The 11,499-nt window shown below is 43.2% G+C and overlaps 1 protein-coding gene across 1 annotated transcript in view; it reads left to right on the top strand.

The window, feature by feature from the left end:
• The window catches only part of TEX14 (testis expressed 14, intercellular bridge forming factor), a 108,847-nt gene extending 108,213 nt beyond the window's left edge, over positions 1 to 634 (top strand). Inside the window, exon 33 of the mRNA XM_054457907.1 lies at positions 266 to 634. Within this exon, the coding sequence (XP_054313882.1) occupies positions 266 to 302 (37 nt within the window). The 3' untranslated portion in view covers positions 303 to 634. The remainder of the gene's footprint in view (positions 1 to 265) is intronic.
• Positions 635 to 11,499: the final 10,865 nt, after the last annotated feature.

Raw genomic sequence — 11,499 nt, forward strand, 5'->3', positions numbered from 1 at the left:
AAAGACCAAAATTTCTTTCCCTTGAATTTGAGTAGAAAGAGGATGTGGTTTGTGTCTTTAAAAAACGTACATAGCAGTGGGAGATATACCTAATGCTAGATGACGAGTTAGTGGGTGCAGCGCACCAGCATGGCACATGTATACATATGTAACTAACCTGCACATTGTGCACATGTACCCTAAAACCTAAAGTATAATAATAAAAAAAAAACGTACATACCAACTCGAAACTTCCTTTTTTGTTCTTTAAAAAACATGTGCATAGGATAATCGTGCTGGATCAGAGTGACTTGTCAGACTGACTGGAATTGGATCGTAGATGGACTCCTGGCCTGAGTTTGAGTGTCCTGGTTGTAAGCTCCTTTCTTCTCTTTCTGCTTCAGTTGCTATCAGGGCAGCAGTTACAGTTCTGTAAGTCTCACTTTGTTCAGCTGCCACAATAGACATCATCGTTTGGCCCTCTCTGTTAGCAGCACATTCAACAATTTGTTTTCAGTCAGATTTCTGAAAAGTGAGAGGTAGTTTTGATTGTAAAAATTTTTGGTTGTGCCTAGAATGGCTTTGGTTTTGTTGATGTTAATTTTCAAAAACTTTAACTCTTGTTATATAATAAAATATTTAATTTTAGTAACAGATTTCGCTGCGTAAGATATATTTCTGAATTTGAGTTATTGGGAGTTGTGGGGAGAACTGCCACCCAAAGAGGCTTCAGTTTCTGACAAATATGCAGCTACCGCTACCACCCATTATATATACTGGTACTAGTCATCTGTGTCTCATAACAGAACTACAGCCCATCCACTTGGCTGAGTGCCATATTCCCATTCCAGCTAGAATTGGCTCACGCAATCAAAGTACAGGTAGTGGCCAGATGTGGTGGCTCACGTCTACAATCCCAGTACTTTGGGAGGCCAAGGCGGGAGGATTGCTTGAGCCCAGGAATTCGAGACTGGCCTAGGTAACAGAGGGAGTTCCCTGTCACTATAAAAAATTAAAAAATTAGCCAGACATGATGGTGCATGTCTGTAGTCCTAGCTACTTGCAAGGCTGAGGTGGGATGATCACTTGAGCCCAGGAGGTTGAGGCTGCAGTGAGCCGTGATTACACCACTGCACTCCAGCTTGGGTGCAGAGTGAGACCCTGTCTCAAAAAAAAAAAAAAAAAAAAAAAAAAAAAGTAAATACAGGTAGCAGTAAAGTCCTAAGATAGTTTGAACTCATTAAGGTGAACAAATATTATCTCCATATATTTTGTATTGTACCACTAAGATCATAGCATTGTCTCTAAATTAGCCTGTTGTGACCACTGGCCAGATGCATATGTGAGATTTTTTTTTTTTTTTTTGAGTCAGAGTCGCTCTGTCACCCAGGCTTGAGTACAGTGGCGCGATCTTGGCTCACTGCAACCACCACCTCCCGGGTTCAAGTGATTCCCCTGCCTCAGCCTCCTGAGTAGCTGGGACTACAGGCGCATACCACCACACCCGGCTAATTTTTTGTATTTTTAGTAGAGATGGGGTTTCACCGTGTTAGCCAGGATGGTCTCAATCTCCTGACCTCATGATCCACCTGCCTCGGCCTCCCAAAATGCTGGGATTATAGGCCTGAGGCCCGGCCATACAGATTTTTTATATACCTTCATCTACCTCCAGTTTGGAATCTTCATAATGAATAAAAACATTTTACTTTCTTTTTTTTTAAGACAGAGTCTCACTCTGTTGCCCAGGCTGGAGTGCAGTGGCACCGTCTTAGCTCACTACAACCTCTGCCTCCTGGGTTCAAGTGATTCTTGTGCCTCAGCCTCCTGGGTAGCTGGGATTACAGGTGTGCACTACCACAGTGCACACTACCATACCCAGCTAATTTTTGTATTTTCAGTAGAGACGGGTTTCACCATGTTGGCCAGGCTGGTCTCGAACTCCTGACCTCAAATGATCTGCCTGCCTCGGCCTCCCAAAGTGCTGGGATTACAAGTGTGAGCCACTGTGCCTGGCCATGAATAAAAACAGTTTCTTAGAAGCTATGTACTGTTGTGCAGTACTAGCCAGCTAACATGTTATTATTCTGTCTTGGTGAGTAAATAGTAGGTCTTTTGTTTGTGAAAACTGAATAGTTCTTGTTTTGGATGGTTATATTCATACTTCTTTGCACTCAGAAATTTTAGCCTGCACAGATAAAATGAGAAGGTATAAATCTATTTGACCATTTTAAAGTAAGGAAACAGTTGCTTGCTATTGTAACCAGAGGAAAACCACCGGAAAACAAATTAGTTTATAAATAATACCAGGTGAAGAAAAGTTTGGTTTTCTTAGAGGCAGGATCTGGCTTTGTTGCCTAGACTGGAATGCAGTGGCATGATCATGGTTCACTGCAGCCTTGAACTCCTGGGCTCAAGCGATCCTTCCACCTCAGCCTCCCAAGTAGCTGGGACTACAGGCATGGGCCACCACACCTGGCTTTTTTTTTTTTTTTTTTTTTTTTTTTGAGACAGGGTCTCGCTGTTGTCACCTAGACTGGAGTACAATGGCATGATCTTGGCTCACTGCAACCTCTGCCTCCCGGGTTCCAGCAGTTCTCCTGCCTCAGCCTCCCAAGTATCTGGGATTACAGGTGCCTGCCACCATACCTGGCGAATTTTTGTATTTTTAGTAGAGATGGGGTTTCACCATGTTGGTCAGGCTGATTTTGAACTCCTGACCTCAGGTGACCCACCCGCCTTGGCCTCCCAAAGTGCTGGGATTACAGGTTTGAACCACTGCGCCTGGACTTTTAAAAAAATTTTTTAGTAGAGATAAAGTCTCCCTATGTTGCCAGGCTGGTCTCAAACTCCTGGGTCAAGTGATCCTCCTGCCTCGGCCTCCCAAAGTGCTGGGATTACAGGTGCAAGCCACTGCTCCTGGCCTGGGTGAAGAAACTTTAAAGGATACAGGGATTTAGAATACACCATCTTCCTCTCAAAAAACATATTCTAATTGATGAGACAAAACCAACATATGTACAAATGTAAGGACCAATAGCAGACATATCATGATAAATGATGAGCTACATTATTACTTCATTAATTATTAGTATTCATAAAGGCTACAGTCCTAGTATACAAGTTCCTGCTGATAAGGATTGTAATCTCCTTTATTCAGAGTAAACTCTTCTGTCTGGCCAGCGACTGTAATATTGGCCAATATTAACGATTATGTTGGCAGGTATTATTTATTGGTTATAGAGCAACTATGATGTGCCAGTTACCTTATATACATTAATCCTTTTCTTGCACATAGCAGTCCCACTGTGTTTCTTTTTTTTTTTTTTTGAGATGGAGTCTTGCTCTGTCACCCAGGCTGGAGTGTAATGGCACAATCTTGGCTCACTGCAATCTCCACCTCCTGGGTTCAAGCAGTTCTCTCACCTCAGCCTCTGGAGTAGTTGGGATTACAGGTACGTGCCAGCACACCCAGCTAATTTTTGTATTTTTAGTAGAGACGGGGTTTCACCATGTTGGCCAGGCTGGTCTCCTGACCTCAAGTGATCTGCCTGCCTGGGCCTCCCAAAGTGCTGGGATTACAGGCATGAGCCACCGCGCCCGGCTACTGTGTTTCTTTAGTATGCTTCTTCTCCCACTCTCATCATCTATTTCAGACTTCCATCCCTCACTTTGCATAAACTCTTTTTTTTTTTTTTTTGAGACGGAGTCTCGCTCTTTCGCCCAGGCCGGACTGCAGTGGCACTATCTTGGCTCACTGCAAGCTCCACCTCCCGGGTTCATGCCATTCTCCTGCCTCAGCCTCCTGAGTAGCTGGGATTACAGGCGCCCGCCACCGCGCCCGACTAATTTTTTTTTTGTATTTTTAGTAGAGACGGGGTTTCACCGTGTTAGCCAAGATGGTCTCGATCTCCTGACCTCATGATCCGCCCGCCTTGACCTTCCAAAGTGCTGGGATTACAGGCGTGAGCCACCGCGCCCGGCCTGCATAAACTCTTAACAGATGACTTTACCTCCAACTTTACAGAAAAAATAGAAGCCATCAGATGGGAATGAACTCAGCTGCCTGCCACCAAACCAAAACTACTAACATGGCCACATCTATCTGTGTAGAACAGAACAACAGTTGTAGGTGAAGCAGTCTGCCCTGCACTAGAGATGGACTTATTCTACACCTATTCCTTTCACTTTCCTTCCTGTTATACTGAAGGAGGTGTCCCTCTTCCTGTTATACTGAAGGAGATGTCCCTCTTCCTGTTATACTGAAGGAGGTGTCCCTCTTCCTGTCCTTGGCCAATATCATCTTTTGTCCATTCAGGGTTATCCTTCCCAGCTTATAATTTCTCTTTTCAGTAGCTTCAACCCACCCCTCATTTTTTTTGAGACAGAGTTTCACCATGTGGCCCAAGCTGGATTCAAACTCCTGGGCTTGAGTAATCCTCCTACCTCAGTTTCCCAAGGTGCTGGGACTACAGGCTGTTGTCACTGATCCTGGGTTCTTCTTTTCTTTTCATCAGGATTAACACACTTGGATTTTCCTAACTTTAAAAAGCATTTCCTGGATCTCACCTACTTTTCCAGCTACTGTCTAATCTCTCTCCTCCCATTGCAACAAGAGTTCTTGAGAGAGTTGTCTACACCTGCTATCTTTAGTGCCTCACCTCCCACTAGCTCCTCAGCCCATTAGAATCTGAATTCTACTCCTTCCATTCTCTAGCAGTCATTTAAGATCACAGTGACTCGGTCGGGTGCCGTGGCTCCTGCCTGTAATCCCAGCACTTTGGGAGACCAAGGCAGGTAAATCACCTGAGGTCAGGAGTTTGAGATCAGTCTGGCCAGCATGACAAAATCCTGTTTCTACCAAAAATACAAAAAAATGAGCTGGGTGTGGTGGTGCATGCCTGTAATCCCAGCTACTCAGGAGGCTGAGGCAGGAGGATCGCTTGAACCCGGGAGATGGAGGTTGCAGTGAGCTGAGATCCTGCCACTGCACTCCAGCCTGGGCAACAGAGCTTGACGGTGTCTTAAAAAAAAAAAAAAAAATCACAGCGACTCTTACTCCTAAATCTGATGGACACTTTGGCCTCCTTGTCATTTGCTCTTTGCCTATTCCCTTGGCTTTCATTATGTCACACTCTGGTTTTCCTTCTATCTCTCTTGATTACTCCATCTCAGCCTCATTTGGGGGTTCCACCTGTATCTTTTGTCACTGCAAGTTCTTCTCCTGAGAGACCTTGTTCACTCCCATGGCTTCAGTTAGTGTCTAGATATACACTGACAGCTCCCAGATTTGTATTGTAGTCTAGGACTAGATTTCTCTTCTTAGCTCATATTGCTACCCATATATTTGATGTCTCCACTTGGACTGAACTCATAGTCTTAACTTTCTCCACCTCCAGCATTCCCCTTCCAATCAGTGGTATTGCTGTCCAGTCAGCCACTCAAACCAGAAAATAACAAATTTTACAGGAGTCATCCTTGACTCTCCTTCCATTCCTTTACTCCTTACATAAAAAAATCAATCAGGCCAGTTGTTTTGGCTCATATCTGTAATCCAACACTTTGAGAGGCCGAGGTGGGGGGATTGCTTGAGGCCAGGAGTTTGAGACCAACCTGGTCAACATAGCAAGACCCTGTTTCTATAAAATATTTAAAAATTAGCCAGGTGTGGTGGTATGCACCTGTAGTTCTAGCTACTCGAGAGGCTGAGACAGGAGGATTGCCTGACCCTAAGAGTTCAATGCTGCAGTGACTCATGATTGTGCTACTGTACTCTAACCTGGGCAACAGAGCAGGACACTGTCTCAAAAAAAAAAAAAAAAAAAACAATCATTGGCTGGCAAGGCACAGTGGTGCACACCTGTAGTCCCAGCTATTCAAGAGGCCTCTAAAATCTATGTCTTTTATACCCATTTCTTTCCATTTCTATTGCCACTATATAATCCAGACTATAATTAATTCCTCCCTGGACCATTGCAACAGCCTCTTGAAGTGGCTGCTTCCATCCAGTCTCACATTCAACAGATCTTTTTTGAATGACTCCTATGTTCCACACACTACTTTAGGTGCTGGGGTGATTGCGAACAAAGCAGAGTCCGTGCCGTCCTGGAGTTAAATGAACAAATGGTAAATGCTAGGAAGAAAATAAATAGGTTACAGTGATCATTGGGTCGGGGAGCAACTTAACATTAGCTAGGGCTCTTCAAGGGAAAGTTGATCTGAAGAAGTGACCCTTGAGCTTTGATTGGAATGATGAGAAGGAGCCAGTCTTGTGAGTCTGGGAGATGAACATGCCAACAAGGGAATGGCAAGTGCAAAGGCCCCACAGGAAACACCAAATTAGAGCAGCAGAAGGCCGGTGTGGTGGAGGAGACTAATCTTGGGGGGAGGTTGGTAGAGTAGAATAACCTGTAGGGAGGCTGACAGGAGATGAAGTGAGGCTGGAGACTGAGCAGGGGAATTATAGACCATGGCAAAAAGTGGAAATCCAGTGGAAGGTTCTAAGTAAGGGGACAGAGTGGGGTAAAACAGAGTTACATTTTTTTAAAGATTTCTTTAATACTCTCTCTTCTCTAATTTTTTCTCTACAATGATCTTTTTAACATGAAAAAAAATTGTTTTATTTCCTTGTTAAGATCTTTGCCCATAGCTCGTAGACATAACTGGATTCCTCTCAGTTCTTCAAATACCTCATGGCACATGTTGTTCTCCCTGCCCAGAATGTCCTTCCTCATAGGTACCTCATTATTCGGTTCTTAATTTACTTATACTTCACTTCCTCAGGGAGTTTCCCTGAAGTCTATGAACCTTAGACTAGGTTAGGGCCCTCTGTAAGATACTCGCATTTTTCCTTGCCTGCCCTCTCCCTGCCAACACGCATAATCACTTTTTTTTTTTTTCCTGAGATGGAGTCTTGCTCTGCCACCTAGGCTTGAGTGCAGTGGCACAATCTCGGCTCACTGCAACCTCCGCCTCCCAGGTTCAAGTGATTCTTCTGTCTCAGCCTCCCAAGTAGCTGGAACCACAGGCGCGTGCCACCACACCCGGCTAATTTTTCGTATTTTTAGTAGAGATGGGGCTTCACTGTTTTAGCCAGGATGGTCTCGATCTCCTGACCTCGTGATCCGCCACTTTGGTCTCCCAAAGTGCTGGGATTACAGGTGTGAGCCACTGTGCCCAGCCCGTAACCACATTTTTATTTCATAGCATGTAGCACACTTAAAAGCCAATAGAATGTTCTACCACCACCTATGGTACATACAACTGTTAAGTTCCACAAGGCCAGGGATCATGTCTGGGTTGTTCATTGAGGTATCCCCAGCTCCTGGCACAGAACCTGCACATATTAGGTGCTCAACAAATATTTGGTAACTGAGTATTTTTAATCCTCACAATAACCCTAAAAGTTGGATATTATTATCACTACTTACAAAAGAAGAGACTACCCAAAGAGGGTTCCATGACCTTCCCAAGATCATACTAAACATTAATTTGCATACTTACAGTAAAACACAGTAGCTTATGTTGGAGTGTCAGACAGGCAAGCCCTGCCTCAGCCCTTCCACCAACAGCTTACCCTGAAATTATGGTTTAAGAGTGCCCTAAGCAAAGTTTCAGAACTGTGGATGAACCAAGGGCCAACTTCAAGTTGAAATTCATTGCTATGGTTTGAATGTTTATCCTCTTGAAACTCAGGTTGAAACTGAATCCCAGTGCAATAGTATTAGGAAGTGGGCCTTCAAGAGGTGATTGGGTCATGAGTGCTCAATCCTCTTGAATGTATTAACCCATTAATAGATTAATGGGTTATCATGGAAGTTGACTAGTTATAAAAGCCACTTTGGTTCTCTCTTGTGAGCCCCTTTTGCCCTGTGAAGCCTTCTACCATGTTATGATGCAATAAAAAGGCCCTCACCAGATGTGGCCTCTCAACCTTGGACTTCCCAGCATCCAGAATTGTAAGAAATACAATTTTTTCTTTCTTTTTTTTTTTTGAGACAGAGTCTCACTCTGTCATCCAGGCTGGAGTGCGGTGGCACTATCTTGGCTCACTGCAACCTCCACCTCCCAGGTTCAAGTGATTCTCCTACCTCAGCCTCTTAAGTAGCTGGGATTACAGATGTGTGCCACCATGCCTGGCTAGTTTTTGTATTTTTAATAGAGATGGGGTTTCACTATACTGGCCAGGCTGGTCTCAAACTCCTGACCTCAAGTGATCCACTCACCTCGGCCTCCCAAAGTGCTGGGATTACAGGCATGAGCCACCGCACCTGGCCAAATGCACCCTTTTATTGCTTATACAGGGCAGCTCGCTCTCCCTGCCATCTCCCAACTGGATGTGCTACTACCAAGGTCCAAGTTGGTTAGGGGCAGGTCTCCTGACTCCTACATTTCTTTTTTTTTTTTTAAGAAATGACCCAGTCTTAGGTTTCTATTATAGCAACAGAAAGCAGACTGACACTGTGATGACACGTCCTTTATGAACCTCATCCCAATCTCCATATCTATTCTATGGGGTTTGTGCCAAGTTTTTAGAATGTACTAAGTCCTTCAAGATGAGAAAGCAGAGAGAATATGTAGCAAGTTCTAGACCCATAGATGATTTATAAACATTGGTTCACTGTTGAATGAAATTACTAGAGTACCCTTGGAAAGTTTGGATTATTAGAAATTTTCAGAATAAGGCCAGGCACAGTGGCTCATGCCTGTAATCCCAGCACTCTGGGAGGCCAAGTCAGGTGGATCACCTGAAGTCGGGAGTTCGAAACCAGCCTGGTCAACATGGTGAAACCCCCCTCTCTAGTAAAAATACAAAAATCAACTGGGCATGGTGGTGCACGTCTGTATCCTAGCTACTCAGGAGGCTGAGGCAGAAGAATCGCTTGAACCCGGGAGACAGAGGTTGCAGTGAGTCTAGATCATGCCACTGCACTCCAGCCGGGGCAATAGAGTGAGACTCTGTCTTAAAAAAAAAAAAAGAAATTTTTGGAATACATTTTTTCAATTGCTCTTTTCCAAATACATTACTTTTGGCTCCTTTCTGAATGCTAATGGTAATGTTATATACTCGTATATGTTGGTATTAGAAGTGGGTTATAGTGAGGTGCCCCCCAAGAGCTCAGAAATAAGTTGGTCCTGTGGGAGTTGAATAAGTAAAATCCACTCTCCTACTGGATACTACTAATTGTATAGTAGAGTAAAATTAAAGGACTTTTAATAAATGCATGGTCGAAAACAATGCTGCAAAAGAAGCGTAAGGAGGAGGGACTTGTCCTACCATATATTAAGGTATAGTATAAAGCTGCAATAAACAGTATGGCATTGGCATAAGAATGGTAAGAATTATAGAACATAATAGAGAGTTTCTAGCCTGGGCAACATAGTGAGACCACATCTCTATAAAAATTTAAAAATTAGCTGGGTGCGGTGGCACACACCTGTGGTCCCAGCTACTCAGGAGGCTGAGGTGGGAGGATCACTTGAGTCCAGGAGGTTGAGGCCACAGTGAGCTGTGTTCACACCATCACACTCCAGCCTGGGTGACAGAGCAAGATCCTGTCTCAAAAAAACCCCAAAAACCCAAATAGTCCAAAAAACATAACAAAGTATAAAGTTTGGGAATTAAGAATGTAAAACTTCTTTACTGCAAATAATGTCTGGACAAGGATAAAGTCAACAAACTGGGTGGAAATAATTGCAATATATTGGATAAACAAAAGGTTTATATCCCTAATGTAAAAAGAGTTCTAATAACCTGTAAGAAAAAGACAAACACCTTAATAGAAAAAGAGACAAAGAACAATTCACAAAAGAAGCTGTACAGACAGCCAATTAGCATATTAAAAGATGTTCAGTTTAACTTGTAATCAAAGAAATGCAAATTAAAACACGGTTGTTTTTCACCTCACTGATTGTGGAGGACAAGTATTGATAACATCTAAGGTTGCTGAGAGTATGGGGAAACAGACATCTTCATTCACTGTGTTGGGGGTATAAATTGGTACTACCTCTCTGGAGGATATTTGTCAGTATGTATTTTAAATGTGACTACTTTTTGACCCAGAAACTCTATTTAGACCAGTATGACACAGATTCTATTGTACATATGAATCACCTGAGGGTCTTGTTAAAATACTGATTCTGACTAAGTAGGTCCGAGGTGGGTCCCAAGCTCCTGCATTTCTAACAAGCTCCCAGGTGGTGCTGATGACGCTGGTCCATGGACTACACTTTGAATAGAGAGGATTTAGAGAACTTTATACCCTGGTTGCACATTAGAACCATCTGAGGCATTTAAAAAAATACTGGTGCTCAAGCCTTACCCCCAAATTATCTGATTCATTTTGTCTGAGGTGGAGCATGGGCTTTGAAAGATCTCCAGGTGATTCTAATGTGCAGCCAGGATTTAGAACTATTGTCCTAAGGAGAAAATTGGAATATACACAAATATATATTTATAGTAATATATGTTTATTGCAACATTGTTTATAATATTGAAAAATTAGAAACAACCCAAATGAGGTGGGCTACTCAGTAGGCTGAGGCAGGAGAATCACTTGAGCCCAGAAGCTTTGAGGCTTTAGTGTGCTGTGCTCAGGCCTATGAACAGACACTGCACTCCAGCCTGGGCACCATAGCAAGAAAAAAAAGAAACAACTTAATGTCCAGCAGTAAAGGACTCATTTAAAACATTCTGGAACAACCATAAGTGGATTAATTAGAAATTACATCATAGATATAGATTTATTGACAGAAAGGTATTCATAACATGTAGTGGAATAATGCTAGTACTAGGATGCTGGGAAGTTTATAATAAGACTGTAAATTTATAAATAAATGTCTACATATGGTAAATGCATAGAAAGAGATGTGGAAAGATGCTTATTAAAATAGTAAAGGGGTCAGTCCTCTTAGGTGATTTCAACTTTTATTTATTTATTTATTTGCTAGAGATGGGGTCTCACCATGTTGCCCAGGCTGGTCTCAAACTCTTGAGCTAAAGTGATCCGCCCAGCTCAGCCTCCCAAAGTGTTGGGATTACAGGCTGGGCCACCACACCTAGCCAAAGCTGCTTTCATTTTGGGGAATAGAAAGGGTTTAGAAATACTTAAAACTGGCTGGGCACGGTGGCTCACACCTGTAATCCCAGCACTTTAGGAAGCCGAGGTGGGTGGATTATCTGAGGTCAGGAGTTTGACACGAGCCTGACTAACATGGTGAAACCCCATCTCTACTAAAAAAAAGAAAATCAGCTAGGCGTGGTGGTATGCGCCTGTAATCCCAGCTACTCGGGAGGCTGAGGCAGGAGAATCGCTTGAACCCGGGAGGCAGAGGTTGCAGTGAGCCAAGATCGCACCATTGCACTCCAGCCTGGGCGGAGTTTATTTGAAACTCCATCTCAAATAAAAAAAGAAAAATGAAGCTGACCATCCTATAATCTCAGTGACCCTTCAGAGTTCATAATAGAATATTGGATATGGTAGAGTCTATGTCTAAAAGAGAGAATGAGAGAAAGAGCATGTG

Source organism: Pongo pygmaeus, chromosome 19 (assembly GCF_028885625.2).
Source record: "Pongo pygmaeus isolate AG05252 chromosome 19, NHGRI_mPonPyg2-v2.0_pri, whole genome shotgun sequence".
Taxonomy (NCBI): domain Eukaryota; kingdom Metazoa; phylum Chordata; class Mammalia; order Primates; family Hominidae; genus Pongo; species Pongo pygmaeus.